The 21415-nt window shown below is 37.8% G+C and overlaps 1 protein-coding gene across 3 annotated transcripts in view; it reads left to right on the plus strand.

Moving 5' to 3' along the window:
- Nucleotides 1–21415, plus strand: part of LOC122788887 (nebulin related anchoring protein) — a 503978-nt gene that overhangs the window by 135190 nt on the left and 347373 nt on the right. For all 3 annotated transcript variants that reach the window (XM_044055831.1, XM_044055830.1, XM_044055833.1), the window contains exon 7: nt 7781–7885. In XM_044055831.1, the coding sequence (XP_043911766.1) occupies nt 7781–7885 (105 nt within the window). The remainder of the gene's footprint in view (nt 1–7780; nt 7886–21415) is intronic.

Below are 21415 nucleotides of genomic sequence, written 5' to 3' on the forward strand. Positions count from 1 at the left end.
AATGATACCAGCATTAGTTGCAGATACTTTTGATTTAATCTTCTGGGCACTTGTGGAATCAGGCTGTCAAAACTAAACCTGACCAGATTAAACCTTAAGGGGTCCTGGAACACATACAGTTCAGGTGACCATGCAGTTTTCAGTATGTTATATCCCAAGGTAAGTAATGACAACTACAAGATTGAAATCCAAAAATAATCGCAGCATTTAATGTTCTCAAATAAAATTTATTTTTAGTTGCAGTTCCATGAAGGCTTGTTAGCTGGAGTGTTAGAGATTCAAACCCTGGAAGGTATACTGGGTGCACCTGTTGTTTTAGTCTAAATAAATTTAACTGGAGCACTTTCTGTTAAGATTATTTTCAATTTTTGATATGTTATTCCTTATTCAGCATAATGGCAGTAAAGTGTTTATTTAAATATTATTGTTCTCTTAACATTAATATATAATATAAACATTATGTACTGTTTTCAGTTAGTGAAAAAGATTGCACTGATATATGGCATTGAATATATTTAAATGCTACTATAATTGGATGTGCCCTTTGGAGGTTTAACTTGTGGTTTGTACTGACCATTATACTGCATGACAGACTTACATGACATTCCGAAGCAGGTGTATATGGTCACCAAGCCTTCCTAACCTCAGAGGGTTATAGATAAACTGTTGGTCCCTTTAAATGATGCAGAGGGTCCGGAATCAATAAATCTGCAGACCCTTTCTGTTATTAAACAGCAGTCGACAGCATGCCAACATTACCACTTTTATCAGCTGAATATTTTAACAATTATTTATGTTTCTTTTCTGTATTTTATTAGTGCTGTGAAATGAACGGTTGTCACCAAAGAGATACCAGCCTTCTGTGTGTCATACCTATTTAAGCCATTTCTCTGTGTTCAGTGCAAAAATAGAGTATTTATGACTATAGCATAATGGGTTACAGCAGCAAGCCTTGTACTTGGATGTAGTGTTAAATATAACCACTTTAAATAGCTAAGAAATAGAAAACAACCACAATTATGACCAGTGAAGAACAGCTCTACTTTCCAGAAAAAAACACTTTTAATTGAAGAACACAAATTCTCTTAGCGCCTCGGCCGTAGCCTTTACAGAGTAAAAAAACTTTACCAACCAGTCACTCTACCAGACAAAAACGTCACAGGACACCCTGAAAATAGTCAGTTTTCTCTAATGCATCTTACCTAGATAACAGCGATACATGAATAAAATAAAATAAAATGGTACATTTTCAGTTTTACACACACATATATATATTCACACACACACACACACACACACACACACACACACACACACACACACACACACACACACACACACACACACACACACACACACACACACTTAAAATTTAACCATACATGCATTAGTCCTGCACTGCCCGATTATACAAAACTTTCTTGGATACATGTTGAGAAATGAAGCCAGACCTTCTTGTGCATTAATTTCACCCGGGCATTTTTTAAGGGCATTTCCATTCTCTCTTTTATCTTGTACTATGGGTTGTATTTTATTATTTATGTATACTGATATATGGCCTGTGCATGATTAGTGGCTGGTTTTGAGGCAGTGGGTATAATACTCCTCTGTCACAATTCTAATCACTTCTCTTTATTACTGTAATTCTTGCCTTCATACAGTTCTTTCTGGTGCCTCAATTTTAATTAAAAATATTAGGCCAAATAAAGGTGCAGTCCTACATCCAAGAATTGAACAAGGACTAGATGCAGTTCTACCTCGAGTAATGATTTCATAGAGAAATACTGGTAACTCAACAAAATGGTGGAGCGAAGTTTAAGGAACTCATAGAGAACATGTGGGGAAAGAGCAGTATTAGTATAGGATTTGCTTTTCCATTCTCTCTCTGTGCTCAAGAATCTAAACCCAAAGAATACAGCATAGCCCTGGAATAAGATCATACTGCCTCAAGTGTAAATAAAGCTGAATATGGAATCCGGACTCATTTTAAAGATTTCCCAGTTGGAAACAGATGTTTAAAGTTAGCTCACTTCATTGTTCATGTAGTTTTCAATATAGGCATCTCCCTCTTTCATGCATATGTATAGTGCCCTGTACTGCTGCGTAGAGCCCTGCTATAAATCTATGTATAGGCATGCAGTTGTTCTTTGAAGTTCTTATGGACAGGGATGAGCTTTATTTTTATATGGTGGGGAATCTGTTCCAGAGAAGCAATGTTTTCCGTGAGATATACCTGTCTCTCGAAACTGTTTTGTTGATGATGCAGAAGAGGTTTAAATCCTTAAATTGAGTATTTCTGCTGCCATTTGACTTGCTGATGTACAGTAGGTCCATTAGTATTGGGTCAGAGGATGTCTTGTATGCTGGACAAAGGTCACCTCTTAGCAGTCTGTAGGATAAAAAGATGAAAAAAGCATATGGCTGTGTAACTGAATGCCAACTATAGTCATCAACTGTAGTGGGCAAATGTTCATCCATAGACTAAAGATCATAGAAATCTACAGTAAGTTCTGTCCATTTAATGCTGACAATGCTGACGGTTTTGTGGGTGCGATTATTCTATTATATGCATTTGATATGTCACACGGCTATGATTTATAGCCTGTGTATAATTCTCACGATCCAGAAACCTGATTTTCCCTTACTTGCACCTTGCTTTTACTTTCCATTGGTGTGTCTCTTTTGTGACCTGCAAGGATTGAGCTCATAATAAAGGAGGGCTGACCTATCACATTCCTCATAAAAATTAAATTTCCATCACTCAGAACAATAAATATATAGTATCAATGAGCAAACTTATACAAAATGGAACCACTTTAAAAGCTGGTGGGAAGTTTGCTGAGTGGCATGTCATGCAGTCAAGACACTGTAATGTTGTGCTATTTTTGTCACTCCATAAGTCCTTCTCCTTAATGTTGTGCTATTTTTGTCAGTCCATAAGTCTTCCTCCTCTAAAAATGCCATGACATGGATGTATGAGCATCCGAATGAACCAGAATTTCATCATCCATTCATCTTCTCGCAAAACAACAATCCTTTTAGATTCTCATTGCCGGCAAACAGAAGATCAGGTAAAGCTAAAGCTACATTTGCCTGATAGCTTTCAGGTTTCATTCCTCACAGACCATTCCCTACATCCATCCGCTGGGTAATTCAAATTCAAGATTATTAAAGTACTTAAGTAATAAGTACTGCACAATCTAACTGAATCAGAGGAATATTAAGTGAAATGCAAATATAATTAACAGCAATAAATATAACTAACAGAAATAAAATAAATATAATTAATAAATGAAAAAAGTTGTAAGCAATTATTGACTATGTAACTGTCTGGATTTTGAGGTGTTTGTTATGAAGGATTTAAATAATTATGTTACCTGGGGACTACTGTCATGAGTAAGGTGTTTAAATAATTATATTGTCTGGGGGCTAATTACTACCATGAGTAAGGTGTTTAAATAATTATGTTACTTGGGACTAATTACTGCCATGAGTAAGGTGTTTAAATAATTATGGTACTTGGGGGCTGATTACTGCCATGAGTAAGGTGTTTAAATAATTATGGTACCTGGGGGCTGATTACTGCCATGAGTAAGGTGTTTAAATAATTATGGTACCTGGGGGCTGATTACTGCCATGAGTAAGGTGTTTAAATAATTATGGTACCTGGGGGCTGATTACTGCCATGAGTAAGGTGTTTAAATAATTATGTTAGTTGAGACTAATTACTGCCATGAGTAAGGTGTTTAAATAATTATGGTACCTTGGGGCTGATTACTGCCATGAGTAAGGTGTTTAAATAATTATGGTACCTGGGGGCTGATTACTGCCATGGGTAAGGTGTTTAAATAATTATGGTACCTGGGGGCTGATTACTGCCATGAGTAAGGTGTTTAAATAATTATGGTACCTGGGGGCTGATTACCGCCATGAGTAAGGTGTTTAAATAATTATGTTAGTTGGGACTAATTACTGCCATGAGTAAGGTGTTTAAATAATTATGGTACCTGGGGGCTGATTACTGCCATGAGTAAGGTGTTTAAATAATTATGGTACCTGGGGGCTGATTACTGCCATGAGTAAGGTGTTTAAATAATTATGTTAGTTGGGACTAATTACTGCCATGAATAAGGTGTTTAAATAATTATGGTACCTGGGGGCTGATTACTGCAATGAGTAAGGTGTTTAAATAATTATGTTAGTTGGGACTAATTACTGCCATGAGTAAGGTGTTTAAATAATTATGGTACCTGGGGGCTGATTACTGCCATGAGTAAGGTGTTTAAATAATTATGTTACTTGGGACTAATTACTGCCATGAGTAAGGTGTTTAAATAATTATGGTACTTGGGGGCTGATTACTGCCATGAGTAAGGTGCATAGCAAGAGCTTGTAATGATGTAGGTCAAAGGCTTTTGTGAGATCAAGGAATACAGAGCCTAAAGCATGCCTCTATTCATGTTTTGAAGTATTTTGTCAGACCAGAAACCATGCAGATGTCATAATTGAATCAAGAGGCTTTTAATATATTCCAACAGTTGGCTGTATATAAGATAAAGAAATTAAAGCCATTAACTGGGAGCACATTCACAAAATGGGCCACATCTCCCTGTTAAAAATTAATCCCGAAGGGCCTTTATGGTGATGGGTAAGCTTCCTGTACTATATTATTTGTGTATATATAGAAAATAACTATAATTCAGCAGAATATGAGCATTCTGGGACTTGCTCACCTGTCTCTTTTACTCAATTCCCCCCAGTTCTGTAGAGCTTTATTTTTTTTCTTTCTCTCATTTGACCAGGTGCTGTGGTATGGGTTTGTTGAAGTTGAATTCCTGCACAACCCAACTTGGTCCTCTAAATCATCAGAGAAAATATCTGATGGTGGTGTATTTCTTGAGCAGTTATACTCTCTCTCCTCCTACTATAATCTGAGTGCCTTGTCAGCTGGCATCCAGTCTGAGCAGGTTTCTGGAGTTACAAGGTGCTGAGTGACTTCTCTGCACACTTTGATGTCATCTTACCTCACTTAACCTTTGAATCATCATGACCTTAATACTTGATAATTACTGCAATGACCTCATCTGGCCTGTTTGGATTTTTTTCCTACTGGTGAAATCAGGTTGGTTTTGGAGTGGGCAACTTGTCACTGGTGTCTTCTGTTTGCAGACCTATCCTTGGTCTACAAAGACATGGTCAGTTGGTTTGAGGTTTAGTATGATCCCCTTTACAGCTGTAATCCAAGACTTAAATTCATATGCCTCTTCCAGAGTTGATGGCCTGATCCTTTTCTCATACTCATTACTACAAGGAAGTGGAGTTAGGAGGTCCCCTCATGCATGTAGCTACATCTACCTTATCAGTCACATGTAGAAGGATCTTCAATATTTATACAAAAGACTAGAAGTCACCTACCACTTTAGCAAGCATCCCTTTGTAATGGATACAATTAAGTATTTAACTTATTTTAACAGGTCTTAGTGAAAAAGTAAAACCATGCTAGCACATGTCTAGGGTCTATATTATATGTTCGAAGTCTGAAAACTTCGCATCTCATATGATCGACTCCATATGAGCGAAGTTTTCAAACATCGAACATAAAATATAAACAAACTAAAACTAAAAAAATCTACCTGAACGCTCTATGCATGGGGCCAAGCCCCCCACACCCCCTGCTACTTAAATATACCAACTCCAAGATCACACTGCATTTAAGTGAAGGGAAATATTCCCTACAGCGAGCTCCGTTGTAACATTCGATGTTTGAAAACTTTGCTCATATGACGTCGATCATATGGGATTCGAAGTTTTCAGACTTCGAACTTACAATATAGACTCCATGTCTAGGTGGCCATTTTTTTATATTCTGTCTCCTTGCACTGTGAATTCTTTTTGACAGCCACAGTGGCATCTGTTGATTATTGGAATTTGTTCCTGATAATGTCTAAGAAGAGTTATTTAAGGTCTGTGTTGGCAGTATTCTCAATAATTTTTATTTCTTGCACATTTTATCTCCATGGTCAGTTTTCTAAATCACCCATTTTTTCTTGCCATTTCATTTTTTTCTCCAGTTCACATAGTCGCTGATGGCATTGCTGCAATTGTAATTTGTGCACAGATTTCTCATCATCTAGGTATTTTACATTACTAGAGTGTCCAAAGGTGTTCTTAGATGGTGCAAACATATTCATTGCTAAACTAACATCTTTAGACATGTTTGTTAATTTAAAAAAAGCATTTGGCATATGTGTTCTTCAGTAAATGTGGTTTTAAGTACCTTCAGTTGATTCTGCATCTCATGCCAGACTGTATTACTTACATCAGAAATTGAGATTTATTAGGGGTATTTTGTTTTCTAGACCGCTGACACTGGGGCCTTACTGACATACCCCTGTTCCCTCCTTACTTTGATTTTGGCACATTTTCTTTGTAGGTTTTTATCTTTAATGTTGTAATGCATTGTGACTAGATTTAAGATGTGTTTCTTAACTGGCAGATTTTTTTATTATATTTATTTGCATATTTTGGAGGTGAGATCACTATTTTAGATTTTTATACATTTGTATTTGTGCTTTATTGTTTATACTTGTGGGTGTGATGGTTTTAATTATTTTTGTGTTATCAACATGCAATTGATTGTATAGTAAATAGGGGGATGGCTGCAATTGTTGCTTTTAAGTGTACTTTTTTATCAAGTTTTTATAAGATTTATAGGTGCTGCATTATTTCTTTATTTTAATCATTTTTACAGGCCTACTTGTATTGCTTCTGCCTGCTTCCTACAACTGTTTATTAAGAAAAAGAAATGTCTGTAGTTTCAGTAAATGATGTATAACATTTTATTCTTGGTACTCTGTTTTATTATGTTGACCTCTTGCGATGTCACAGCTTATTTTCCTTTCTGTATTTATTTATGTATTTATTATTGCTTTTTCTAGTTTTGTTTATTATTCATTGCACTGCATTTGTTTGGGTTCATGTAATTTTAATGCACTGTAATGTGTAGGGTTTCTTTAGTTAACATTTTTGTACCTCAGCCTTGCAGTTTGTGTGTCTTTTTTCCTGACGCTTAAAGTCTAGGTTATTTATTTAATGTTTTATGATGTTAAAAGAGGTTTTATAGACATAAAGAGAGAAAAAAAGAGAAGTGAATTTGCTAATGAACTTGCAGAACTTTCAGTGCAAATGACCAATGTAACAGGGTTTCGGCAACAAACTGCCACACCTTACCCAAACACTTTATTCAGGATTGAGTGAGGTGTGTGCAGCATTCATGGTGAAGAAGTTGTAAAGGGTGGGAATGTCAATTAGGGCAATGATCAGGAAGGTGATTCAGGTTTAAGGTGCAGAATTGGAGTTTAGGGTTAGGGAGTTGAAGGGGAGTTTTAAGATAAGATTGTAAGGGCTCACGTTGGAAAATGGGTAGGAGTTTTAGGCTTAGAGTTAGGGCTGTGATAGGGCTATAGAGTTTTAATGAATCGGTAAGTAGTTATGGAAGATCAGTCTCGCGGGAGTTAGAGATGTTTTTTTAGCAGGTGGCAGTGAGCAGGAATGTCAAGAGCTACTAGTACACGAGCACCTGTTATAGACCCCAAGTGAACTCTTAAAGGTCAATTCACATGATGTTTTAAACAGTACAAATATATCATGACTCTATCCAAGAATGTTGTTTTAATGAATTTATAATAATTATTTGTGAAGTGCAACTATCATGGTAGTTCTTCTTTTGTTAAAAGGAGGTGGTTTTCATGTGCAGTGTTTCTTTGTATCCCACTTGTAGGTGGAATACAGGCGTGGACATGAGGAGCAGATGTCCAGATACACAACCGTAGTGGATACTCCACAGATACTACATGCCAAAGCAGGAGGACAGATGGCAAGTGATGTAAGTAATAGGTGATTGCACTGCACACTGAATGAACCACTCAATATGCCAATAATAAGAATTATTATATGCAATACTAAAATTGTCATTCAGCATTAGGGTCTGTATGTTGCTCAAAGATGCATCACTATATTTTTTTACTTAATATAGTCTAGTCCTTTTAGAAAAAACTAATTGTGGTAGATCAAATAAGGCCCATTGCATATTATTTGCAAGGGGCAGAGGATATTAAAGTACTTCTTTATATATTAACAGTAAGGGTATAACATATTCTAGCAGAATGAAATTCACAAGGACGGTTTACATGGATTTGGTCGTACTGCAAATTGTCGAACAAGGTGTTCTTCGAACTTATATGTTGAAGATTTAGATGTTGAATGGTCGGAATGTTGTATAAAATTAGAAATTCGGCATTTCCGACTGCACTACCACCTAAACAAGTGCTACCATGGGTCAAAAAGGGGGGATGTTTGGCGTTTCGACATAATTGCATTCACAATTATGCCAAACTGGCATTCTGCAGTCGAACATGTTGTGTTCGACAATTGGCCATATGACCAAATCACTGCATACCACAAGGACATATGTTAAACAAATATGCACCACTGTGGGTGCAGAATATATAACCAACAAATCGTAACAGTACACTACTAATATACATTATTTTTTATAAATCTTGGTAGCATAGTAAGGGGTATTTTAGGATCTGCTGGTTGTACAGTTTATATATTTTAGTTTAATTTTAGTTATCTTAGACATTTAGAACTAGGCCTGTTTTGTCAGTAGAACTATTTTTTTTTAATTAGGCAACTGAAGTTAGTTACTTTTTATTGCATATTTTATTGTTTATTTTTCTTTCTTTAAATTTTCATTTTAAGAGTAAATTTTATTTCTAGAGGTTAATTACTGTGGGCACCACTGCTCGTAGGGTGTGTGTGTGTGTGCGTGTGCATGCCGGACATGAGCATGTGTATCTGTATATGCACTGTGCATGAGCATATGTGTGTGTACATTTTGTGTGTATAATGTATGAATTTACTGCTTAACAAATAAATAAATGGAAAATGTTTTCATTCTTTATTATTTTTAAAGTTATTCTATATTTTCTTTTAAAATAATTGCAGATTTAGGATTTGGGGGTTAATTTAACTGGTATAGGGGATTTTGGGGACTATGATTCCAGAGACATGCAGTAGGTGGATTGGACAGTTTAAACTGGCCGTAGGTGTGAGTGTGTGTCCGCATTTGTGGAATGGAAGGATAACCATAGCAGGGCTAGATGCCCAATGGTGGTAACCTTGGCTGAAGATGATTGGCATTGTTGAGATGACACCCTGACCCCATATGCAAAAATTGAAAAAGGGGTTGTGGATGGATGGATAGATAAATGAATGGATGCACGTGTGTGTGTGTGTGTGTGTGTGTGTGTGTGTGTGTGTGTGTGTGTGTGTGTGTGTGTGTGTGTGTGTGTGTGTGTGTGTGTGTGTGTGTGTGTGTGTGTGTTTTATGTGGTCAGCAATTTCTAAGGACAAGCATGGGTATAGCAGGTTTAGGGAATTCTAATAAGTCTGAGGGTACACCAAGAATGTAGATAATCATTTGATTATATGCTAAGAGTGTAGTTAAACAAAAAATATCTATACAGTGTACCTAGTATGTATTTTATCACAGTGTCACACTGTTTATCCACTGTCTCCATTGCTATTAGGGAATTAGAGGATTAACCTGGAGTATAGCAGATGTACTCTACTGTTCACCTTGGAATGACATTATTTGTTTGGATCAGTATCATATGTTTGGTGTAGAATTATGTTGCAAACATTGCTTAGGTTTGTGTGTGAATCAATAGCAGAACTGGGGGGGTGCTATTTAGCCATTAAATACAAGAAACTGTGCTACGGAAGCTGCAAGTACATTTCAAAGGGATTCCCATGGTGTAGAGAGCTAACCAACAAACTGCTAACAAGACAATCTATTATAAGTTTCACCTTAAGTTGTTTTGCACTTGCCCTAAGCATTTTTCACAGTAAAATATCAATAAAACATATAGAGACTGTGTCCGCTATAAAGTGCATCTTTCCTTAGAGCTGTCTACCTCATAAATGAAATGCCAAGATAATACACACAAACATCATTGCACATATATATTTGTTCCCATTCTATTCAAATGACCAGTCAGGTGACAGGCAGTGTGCCAGTCAGTTGGTCAAGTGGACTAACAGCTCATTTCCCCACAAAGATAATACAATCTGACAATTGCTGACAACTGCTGCCCATCAGAGAAGCACATGTATGCTCTGGATCTGGAGCATTGCCAGGCCCATTACAGCCAGCAATATATCCACCATCCAGCAGATGTCACTAATTTTGAGGTCCTATGCCAACCCCCTCATGATGAGTGAGCTGGCGTTGTTGTTGCTCTTTTCCATCCTTCCTTTCTGGTCCATGCAGCACTTCTGTCATTTGCTGAACATGGGTCATCTGGATCATATTAAGGCCTCACCCCTCTGTGTCACAGGGCCAGGCTAGGCCACTGCACCTAAACTGATACACAGACCATGACTGAATTACTGTTGCATTTTTACCTAAGTACAGAAAAACAGTTACATGCTTATATAGGTAATGAGTGATGTATGTTTCGAGTTACTTTTCATGTTAAAGTATTACTTAGCTTGGGTTTGCCATCATTTTTTGAACCACTTTCCATGACTGTTTCATTCTTCTTGAATTATATCCTGCAACATTAGTGTCTATCTTAGAAGTGCATGGTTACTGGCTGAAGTATTTTCATTGTCATTTCAATTTATTTATAGTATTTTTTTATCATCAATGTACTATCTACCCTCTTGGATTTAGCATCTGAGGGAAGGTTCTTAAGGGTTAAGATTAGTGGCACTGTGACCCCATTATGCTTGGAACAGTAACCTGACTAGGTCCTTTTGAGGTATTCTGCAGTGGAAATGATGCAACTCCAATGTTGCCACCAGACAATGATATTGGCAGACTTCAGCCATCCATCACTCAGTGGTCAAAGATACATTATCCTTCTTGTAATGTAACATTGTTTAATCACAATCCTCTGAAAATGGCCTTGGTTAGTGGTCTAGACTACCTTTCTCTTGACAAAACCATGTATATTTCTTAATAAGACTCACCATTTTTTGTCAAAGGAGAGATGCCACCACCAAAAATTTCTGTACAGATAAGTGCAGTATAGCCAATCCGACTCCATCATTGGGAGTGAGTGCATTTCCTTAAGGTTGAAATGTTAATCTTAGATACGATACATACCTGCAAGGTCAGGTATAATTCTCTGAAACTTTCACCAATCATTAGTAAAAGGTGGTTGAGATATAACCTCTAATATTTATGTAGCAGGGTTGTTCTATACAATTCACTGCCACAGTCTACTAAGGTCCATTGCAGTCAGTCTTTAAGGCATGACTGTATAACTTTCATTCAGGATCAATAATGCAGTACATGTCCAGAACATATCTACACTGACTTGGCATTATATATGGAAACAATCATATATATTTCTCCTTATAACTGACTATTTCTGTCCCTGGAATTATTTTAGCCACCTAAACATTGACCTATATGAAATGACATATATTACATGAACATGAAGGCATATCTATGTCTTTATACCTAAAATCACTAGCTGTGTGTATTTTATAACTGAGTATTATGATATATGTTCCTGTGAATATTGCTAGAAAATCTGAAACGGTTTCAGAGATACTATCTTGTAATAATATTTCTTGTAGATTGCCTCCTCAGTTAATATCAGAAGCATACTGTGACAATGTGAGGTATTGCCAGCTATGCCAGGAGAATTAGGGCAGTGGATGTGTAACATATGCCAGCATATCTAGCTGGAGTTTTGTAAGAGATTATATGCCATTTGTATATCAAGATGATTTGTACAGGTGCTTGTTTTGAAAATGTATTTGTAAAGTTGCTTATGTTAAAAATGTAACAACGGTGGTTCCTGCTGGACAGAAAAAGAAATACACCTATATGTCAAACTGTATTGCAACTGATGGAATTAATATATTGTAACAGAGGACACTAGAAGAAAAGAGGTTAATCTCAGTCCAGCTAACTGTGAAAACTAGTCTGAAATTAAATTACCTGGAAGGCCATAAAGATTGTATCTTACAGTTCTGATTGTAGCCAGAGACAAAATGTCTGTGAAAACAAGGACTAGGAATCATGCTGTCTTGTCCTTAGCAGTGAACTAATTGCTACCCTGGAAGGGTGGAAATGTTGAAATGGTTTTCTGGTTTCCAAATGCTATAACACATCTTAGCAAAGCTCTGTCTGTGTGTTTGGTAACACACATGTGCAAGATTCTGGTTCAGTTTCTGGTAAAAAGGGGTAGTATGTGAACCAGAAGTCAGATAACCAGATGTATGTGAAAGCATTTTGTAATCTAGCATTGAAATTATGTTTTAATACTAGATGAGATCAAAGTCTCCATGCAGTCTGTTTTTGAGTCCTGGCAAGAAGGACCCCTCACCTACATCTTGCCTTGCTGTAGTAAGTAAATTACGGATAGCAATTCTTTAGATCAGTCAGGAAAATATAGTGAACTTAGTTAAGTACTGTTTTATTTGTATCTGCATTAATCTATCCATCTGTTATTTTTAATATTCCCTGTGATTGGAACTCTGGTGTTTACTGTAAATAGATATTTAGTAATTTAATGTTCTTTTATTATTTATTATTAAATATATTTAAACTTTTCATTGTGGCTGGTCTTTTAAACAATATTTTAACTTTTGAAAGTACTTATATTTATTTGGTGACATTGTGGCCACTCCTGAAAGCCTTACTGCATTGGTCAAACACTACCATTTGTATTAGTATTAATTTTACATAGTAATAATTGGGTACTCTTGTAAGAGCCTTAGAGTAGCTGGCTTTGCAGTGTCCTGGTGGCAGTATCTACCTTATAGTCTGGGCAGAGGGGAATAGCTGGTAAATCTGTGCCAACCTTTCCCAGGTGTGTGTGTGTGTGTGTGTGTGTGTGTGTGTGTGTGTGTGTGTGTGTGTGTGTGTGTGTGTGTGTGTGTGTGTGTGTGTGTGAGCTACTTGGAGCAGAGACACATAGCACTGGTTTCACAGAGAGGGTGTTGGAGGACTTGGCCTGGGACACTCAGCTGATAACTCATCTCTATAGTTCTGCCATTGGGGCGTCTTAGTGAGGGCCTGGAGAGAGAGAGAGAAAGAGAGGGAAACCAAGTCCCTGGATTGAGTGTTTCCCTGGGTGCTCTTAAGGGAAATTGTGGTTGGTGCAGAGAGGTGCACCTGGAAATACTATGTGTATCTATGTTTTCCAAGTGAACATCCCTCACCAGTGTCAGTGGTGAGGATTTAGGTTCCTTGATTAATGGCCCAGAGGAGAGGGGCATCACACATACAGTTATGGTTCTTTTATACTATCAAGACTAAACTATTTGTTTATTTTTCACATGCCTTTTACCTCTATGCTTGCTGACCATCAGACCTCCATATTCCTTAAACCCATTCAGTCTTTATCATGGGAGCCTTACATGCACTGAGAGGGGGTAGCCAGAGGGAGCCATCACCCAGAAGCCTTGAAAGAGTTTGTCCTCTTGCCTTCATCCATTCCTCCACCCCAACATGGAGGGGAGAATATCATCATCCAAAGGGTCAGGGTTTACTCATGTTTCAGGATGGATCATAATTGTCTCCTGGTTGTAAAATTATATAGCACTGCCACATCTAAAGTCCACTTCATGTTGGATGAACATTAGGAGGCATTTCTTTTAAATTCTAAAACCATCCCTAGTCGTTCATGAATATAACTTGAGACATAACTGCTCATTTTGAAGTTGATCAAACATTGTGGAGTATATTTGAGTGCTGGCTACACTTTGTAGAAAAGTATATGGAGTTGAATCCTGGATTTTGTACAGTATATGAGACCACAGCCTCTCAGGGAAAGAACTTCACATTATAATATACAAAAAATGTGACTGATCTTTCACTGAGGTGGTTCATCCTCTGAGAGGGATTAATAAAGTAGGGATTTGCAAGGGAGCTCACCTGTAGTAAAAAAGCACATGTTCTACTTTAGTGGTGATATTTTATTATTTGACTTTTCTTTACCGGGAAAGTCTGACTGGGGTCTTAGGATCTCATTTTCAATAGAGGCATGGGGCAAAAAGCTCCAAGGTACATGTCAATTAATTATATATTACAACAGAATTCTTGTACAACTAAAAATATACATGTCAAAAATTGTAATGGAAGAGATATGTCAGATATTTACAAAATAATAGGGAGGAATTTTATTATAATCTTGATTAATTATTTAAATAGAAAAAAGAGAAGATTGACAGCATCAGTGGAAGCATAAGAGTAGATGAGAGTATGAAGAATGGAAATGGTGTGTGCAATAAGAGTAGCTGATGTGGGAAGAGAGGAGTGGTGTGAAGAGGTAACAGAGATGTTGTCAGTAAGTATGTATAAATGAAAATAGAAGTAGGAGGGAGAGAATGCAGTGAAAGTATAGTGAGGCGCATGGTTTTTGAAGAGGTATTTAAAGGCACAAAGGTTGTTGTAAAGGGCAGTAATTGCAGAAGAGATATAGTATTCAGTGGGCATACAATAGGAACATATCCATGCTTTGCTTAAGAATTCTTTCAGTGCATATTTAAATGAGAGAAAGTTAGAATTATTTCTAATATTTGTTGGAAGATGCTCCAGGCTATCATGTTGTAATGGGAGTAGAAGCATTTTTCAGCATTTCTATTGGGCTTATGAACTGATAGAAGTTGTTTGTTTTTGGACCTTAGCGATCCAGTGGGAAGGTAGCTAGGAAGAATGGAGATTAGAGCAGGGCAGGCAGTGGGTTTATGTATAATGTTATGGGCTGTTAACAGTTGTATAAAAAGAGATGTTGTGGAAGCTCTGTCCATCCTAATGATGGGAGAGTGGTGCAGTGGTGATTAAGATTAGGAGAAAATATAGCAAATTTTGCACTTTTATTGTAGCAAGCTTTAAGTTTAGATAAGAGGGAGATCTAGAGAATGGTAAGGATATTTGTGCCATATATTAGGGAAGGCAATAGGTATGTGTTAACAAGAGTGATTCTGGTGGATCAGTAGAGCATGCCTAATTTGTGGGTTTTTTTATGTTACTTTAGATATGGACACCAAATGTTATGTTTTCATCAATGATTACGCCTAGCAGCTTAGTGTGTAGGTCCGCTTCAATTAGAGTGTTATTTAAGGAATGAATTTTGAAATGTGGTTTATTTACTATTTGCCAATTTGGGAGAAAAGGTAGGAGTTTTGTTTTATTGGAGTTAAGTAGTAATTGGGAGTTGTTTAACTAGAGTTCAATAGATGAAAAAAATACTTGGGTCATGAGTTGCAGGTCAGTTAGGTTATTTGATGAGCAAGTAATAGCTGAGTCATCAGCATATTGGATTAATTTGGGTTTCTAAGAGGATAACTGAAGATTATTTATAAAGATACTGAGCAGAAGGGGCCCAAGGATGGATCCTTGGGGAACCCCTGTGATGTTTGGTAGGAAGGGAGAAAGAGATCTTTGCCACTTAACTGACTGTTATCTGTCTGTGAGATAACTTTTGAACAATGCAAGGGAAGATGATGTAAGACCAAGAGAGGAAAGCTCATGTAATAGCTTAGTGTATGAGATTAGCATTGTGGTCTACACCCAGTTAAGACTGGTTTCAGTGGCAATACTGCATTTAGGCCAGGAATTTGGTCTGCTTGCAAATTAGCTATCCATCTATCTTCACTTAATTCAGTCTGTAAGCGTAGATCACCACCCCTTATACTAGCCAGTTGGGCATGTAAAATCATAAATACAAAGCAGTGATCCTGGCTGGACATAAAATGTTGTGCTAATACATTATGCTGTGACCCCAACCGCATGTCTCTCATATGTTGTAAAATGCGTTCTTTCAGCATGCAGTTGGTCTTATCCACATAGCAAGAAGTGCATTTCAAACACTTAGCTAGATAAACTAAATTCTTCATCCTACAGTCAGCATATGCATTTGACCTGTAAATTCAGTTATTAACTGGATGTTGAAAACAATTGGACTGATCTATGAAACTACACCCCTTACAACTTCTACATGGGAAAGCATTAACCCTACTAGACTTGATCACGCCAAGAAGAGGAGGAAACAAAAATGTATCATTACAGAGTAATTGTTTCAGACTCAAAGCATTCTTGTAGTTAAAAGATGGGGTTGGACCTACTATAGCCTGGATTTTATCATCAGATTGTAAAATATTCCAATTACTCTTAATCACCCCACAGATCCTAGGTATGTCACTACTGTATTTCATGATGATCCTTGGGTGTCTTCAGACCAGATGATAAGGGTGGGGCAATTGTGATGATGAACTCCCAGGTTTATGAGCAGAAAATGCTATAAATGCTCCAGGATATGAGTACCTATCAAGAAATAACCGCTCAGGAAGTTAGACGCATTATAACAGATGTTGGTCAGACTTTGCATGAATTGTTCACCACACAGAAGATCTCTGAGGAGGTCTATAACTTTGTGAAGGTTGAGGAACTGGCTATACCAGTGATCAAAGGGCTCCCAAAAGTGCACAAAGATAGCAGAAACCCACCCCTTACACCGATAGTATCAGGAAGGGGATGGATTACTGAATGTATGTCCATGTGGGGAGTTTTAAATGTCACAATGCATCATGGGATATGCAGGAGAAAATCAACTACATAAGCTGTTTTTACTTTTACTTTTAAAGTTCAGATCATTAACAACACAGGGGGATCCCAGTAACAAATGCATGAGTGTCAAGAAAAAGAATCAGTAAGGAAAAGTTAAATTTTGGTTTAATAGCAACTACTATAACTACTGAAAAAGTGCATGGGATAATTACAACCATGGATTAAGTAGACTGCAGGAAGGATGCCACAATAAGAAAAGGGGTTACTAGGAGTAAATAAGAGAGGAAACCAAAGAATACAACAGGGACTTAGGTGGGCTAAGGGAAACCATAATTAACTAGAAAATAGTGCAGAGGGGTAGAAAACTATGGTGAAGGTTAATAATAGGAAGACAAGAGAAAATGGAAAGCAGTAAGGGGTAGTGAGTGCATCCCGGTGATGTCCTGGAGAGCCGCTTAGACGTATTAAAAAGTAATATGGATTATACATCAATTGCAAAACATACAGCAGTAAGTCACAGGCAGGAGGTGGACACAGGGTTCTGAGTGAATAGGTGAAGCCTGTTCACTTTTGGTCAAAGTCTGTTTCAGCAGTTGGTTCATGGTGGTGAAAGCATGTCCTTACCTCAATTAGCTCCTGTACATCACTGTGGATATAGGGGAGGTGATCTAGCATAAACTGAAAGTAAAAGATGGTGTGTAGGACCAAAACAGGTGATAGTATTTGAATGGTGTTACATTATGCTTTAATAAATTTGTTTAGTTCTTATGTGTCCTTTAGCAAGTAGCGTTGTGTAAATATTGTGCATTTGTGTTTAGAGGACTCGAGTGTCAAGCTGTCATGGATAATCCCTTTCAAATGTTATAGCATACACATAGTATTCACAAGAACAGACTGAAACAATGCATTCAGCAGGCTGTCGTTTTCTTGTGTTTAGTGCTGTTAGTTATTCCTGTACACAACTTCCATCTCAGAATCCAAAAAATATCCTTTAGAATTTTATAAGAAAAATTGAATGTATTACTTAGATAAAGGTGGGAAGGGGTAAAATATGGTCAGAATGACCGTTCGAAATTAACAAGTCGCAATATTTCCAAACCTTTTACTTTAAAACTGGATCATAGCTATTAGTTTTCATTAGGGTAACAAATATAAGAGCTTTAAAACATACATGTAGTATTGTTATGATATCAGACTCTACATTTAGAAAGTTTTGCCTGCTGGCCTTCGTGCTTCTCCCAACCAGTATCCAAACAGAATAAGTCCAAGTACAGCAAAGACCAGAATACCGGATGAATGCGCTAAGTAAACTGAGTTACGGCACAGTTATACATAGAAACCAATTAAAATGTAACCAATCCAGTTACACTATAAATGCTTCCATTCGCTTCCCTTGTTAATAAAAATGTTTTAAGTATGAAAGTACTGCTGAGTCCTAGTCCATTATCTGCATGTAATATTACCTGTCACTTTTTTCTCCTTTATCAACAACAAATTATTGAAATCCATCATATATCCCTGGCATGTTATTCTGCCAATGGGCTAGTCTGAAATGTAGCATTATGAGCTATTTCCTGAGAATTTTTGCATAATGCATTTCTGACATAATCTTTTCAAATCTACCTTAGATGTTCCATAATTTTGATATGTAGTGACCTATCAGTATTGATCAAATGAAAAAAAATCTAGGAAGTTCTGTAGTCTTAACTCTTGTGGCAGGAGAGGAGAGCCTACACACTTCTAAACTGGGAACTGCTGTTTGAAGGCTCATTGTGTCTGTTATTCTGAAAGTGTCTTAGTTCTTGTTTAAGCACTTAGGCTCCAAGCCAGTTATTTTACATTAGGGGGGTTGAGGTCCAGACTTTTGTGGCAGGAAAGTGTTGCCTACATCATTCTAAGCTGGGAATTGCTGGTGAAGGCTTATTGTGCTTGTTATTCTAAGTGTCCTTATTCTAGTTTAAGTACTTGGGTTCCAAACCAGTTATTTTACATTAGGAAGATTTGTGGTCTAAACTTTTGTGGCAGGAGCAGATAGCCTACACCCTTCTAAGCTGCAAATTGCTGGTTGAAGATCTATTGTGTCTGTTATTCTGAAGTGTCTTAGTTCTGACTTAAGCACTTGGACTCTAAAACTAGTTGTTTTACATTGGGAGGATTTGTGGTCTAGACTATTGTGGCAGGAGAGTGTGGCCTACATCCTTCTAATCTGGGAATTGCTGGTGAACTGCTGCTTTATTTAAACTGTTTTTTGCTGTTGTGACTTGTGATTTTATGCACTTTGAATTTCTAGCACTTCTGCATTTTATAGCATAGGCCAGATTCAGACTTGCTGAATCTAGAGTGTTTGGTATCATTTGAGCATTAAAACTTAAAACCAACCCTTTACTGAGATACTGAAAGATCTAATGCATCCATTGCTTTCAACTAAGTATAAGTGCCTGGTTTTGCTCTTATTTTGTACTTTAATTTGTGTTTGCCTTCTACTGTTTGTTTCAATTGTCTGAACTGTTTTTTTTGTCACAGTTTACTGTATACTGTACTAGTTCAGATGTAGCATAGCCCAGTACCAGGTTTGCTGTTTCTGGGTCTGTTTTGTAACTTATGAGCATCAAGTTCAGCCATCCTTGTTGTTGAAGGCCCTTCTGCACCCTTGTGGGAGGAGAGTATTGCCTAGGTCCCATCTTATTGGGGATGATTGGACTAGAGCTCAGAGGGAGTGTCCTTATTGGCTAGCTTGCATTAAAAATGTTATTTCTTGTTTTGTTTAAGCTCCGCGTTTCCACTTGTTTGTGTGTAGTGCAGCACTGTGCAGTACCACATAGCAGTGGTTACCATATAGACGTAAACATTTTGCTTGTTAAATTTCCCCTTAGCACTTTGCTTGTGGCCCTCCAGAGGTTTTTCTTGGCCCTAGTCTACTGTCAGGTGGAACACTAAGCCTAGCCTCAGTGGTACCAACACACTGCTCACCCACTAGCCATTCCTAAGTGTGACCTCTTTTCCTGACCATATAAATTTACCTAACACTATGGATTGACAATTTCCCACAGTTTCTCTAACTAGCTTGGTCGACATGGACATCTTGAGGTATTGTAGCAATTGCCTCATGTTCACCGACAACCCTCTACTCCTAGTCCACACAAGCTCAACTTGTGAGAGATGCAACTATATTAAGACTCTTGAATTCATGTGCTCTCACACACCTGTCAGTACATATGACAATGAGTGGGTTATCAGCATGAACATCTCGCCTCCTACTCCACCCAAACACACATCACACATACCTGCATATGTGAAGGTCTTTACCAGAAACATACCTAAACACCAGAGACCTCCCAAACAAAAACACAAGCATGCTACACATAATACTTCCTCTACAGAACACAATACACATAATAGCTCACACACCAGTGTCTCACCTGTCAAGCCCTTAAGGCAAAACACAAAACCAAAATATTAGTCATAGGAGATTCCATCGTGAGACACACAGATGTCCCTCTCACCAGGCTGGATAAGGAAAAGGTCATGGTCAGCTGTCTGTCAGGTACCTCCATGAATAAATGCATTGACTCAGCTGTACCTGACAGGACCAAAACAAGCTCCTCAAGGAAGAGTAAGCCTACCTTGTGGACAACTGCCATTAACAGGCTTTACAACAAGAGGAAAAAATTGCTGTCTAAGAGGGAGTGAGCCCTAAACTGGAAACATTCCCTCCTCAGGTTAAACAAGCAAATAAGACTTCTTGTGAGGTCCTCAAAGGCAAAATATGAATCCAAATTAGCTTCCTCAACTAAGGACATCCATAAGGTGTTCTTTATTTACATCCGAAACCTAAAAGGAAAAGTCCAGATTTGTGCCAAACTGGTAGCTAATGATACCACATACACTGGAGCCTGTGGCTGTAGCTAACCTGTTGGTAGACAGGTTCTGTGAAAACTTCACTCCCCTGTCCTCACCACACACACCCCATGACATCCCTAACACCTGTCCCCCACCTTGATCTCTAAAGAGCAGGTCATAAATACTCTCTCTATGGCCAAAATCACAGCAACTATGGGACCTGATAACATCCCAGACTGTGTCCTACATGGGCTCCAATCAGAATTAGCAACACCATTGTGTACTCTTTTCAATCATAGTCTAAACACTGGCTTCATCCCAGCTGAATGGAAAACGGCGACCATTATTCCTTTGCACAAAGATGGTGCTTCCACTGACCCTGTGAACTATAGACCTATTAGCTTGACTAGCCTTATCTGCAACGCCATGGAGCAAATCATCATGGACCTTATCAACAAAGATATAGGTCATCTCCAAACACTTGACCCTACTCAGTTTGGATTTGTCAAAGGAAGATCATGCCTGTTAAACCTGGTGGACTTCTTTGAGACAGTCATCAAAGTCCTAGATGAGAGAAAACCCTTGCATATACCCTACCTAGACTTAGTCAAGGCTTTTGACACTATCACCCACTCAGGCATCATTGACAAACTCACCCAGCTAGGTATCAACCCTTATATCTTTAGATGGTCCACTAGCTGGCTCACTGATAGAACACATATAGTCAGAATAGGTGAATCCACCACCAACTGCAGACCTGTAGCCAGTGGCGTTCCACAGGGATCAGTCCTGGGACCTCTACTGTTTGGAATCTATTTCTCTGAAGTACAAGCTAAAACTAAAGGTCTGTGGATGACAAAGTTTGCTGATGACTGCAAACTGGGAGCAGTCATAGAGTCTCCAAATGATATCAACATCCTACATGAGGTTCTTACACAAACAAATGACTGGTGCCAAAGTTATGGCCTTAAACTCAAT

The sequence above is a fragment of the Protopterus annectens genome, chromosome 14.part0 (assembly GCF_019279795.1).
Source record: "Protopterus annectens isolate FY-2018-M chromosome 14.part0, PAN1.0, whole genome shotgun sequence".
Classification (NCBI taxonomy): domain Eukaryota; kingdom Metazoa; phylum Chordata; order Ceratodontiformes; family Protopteridae; genus Protopterus; species Protopterus annectens.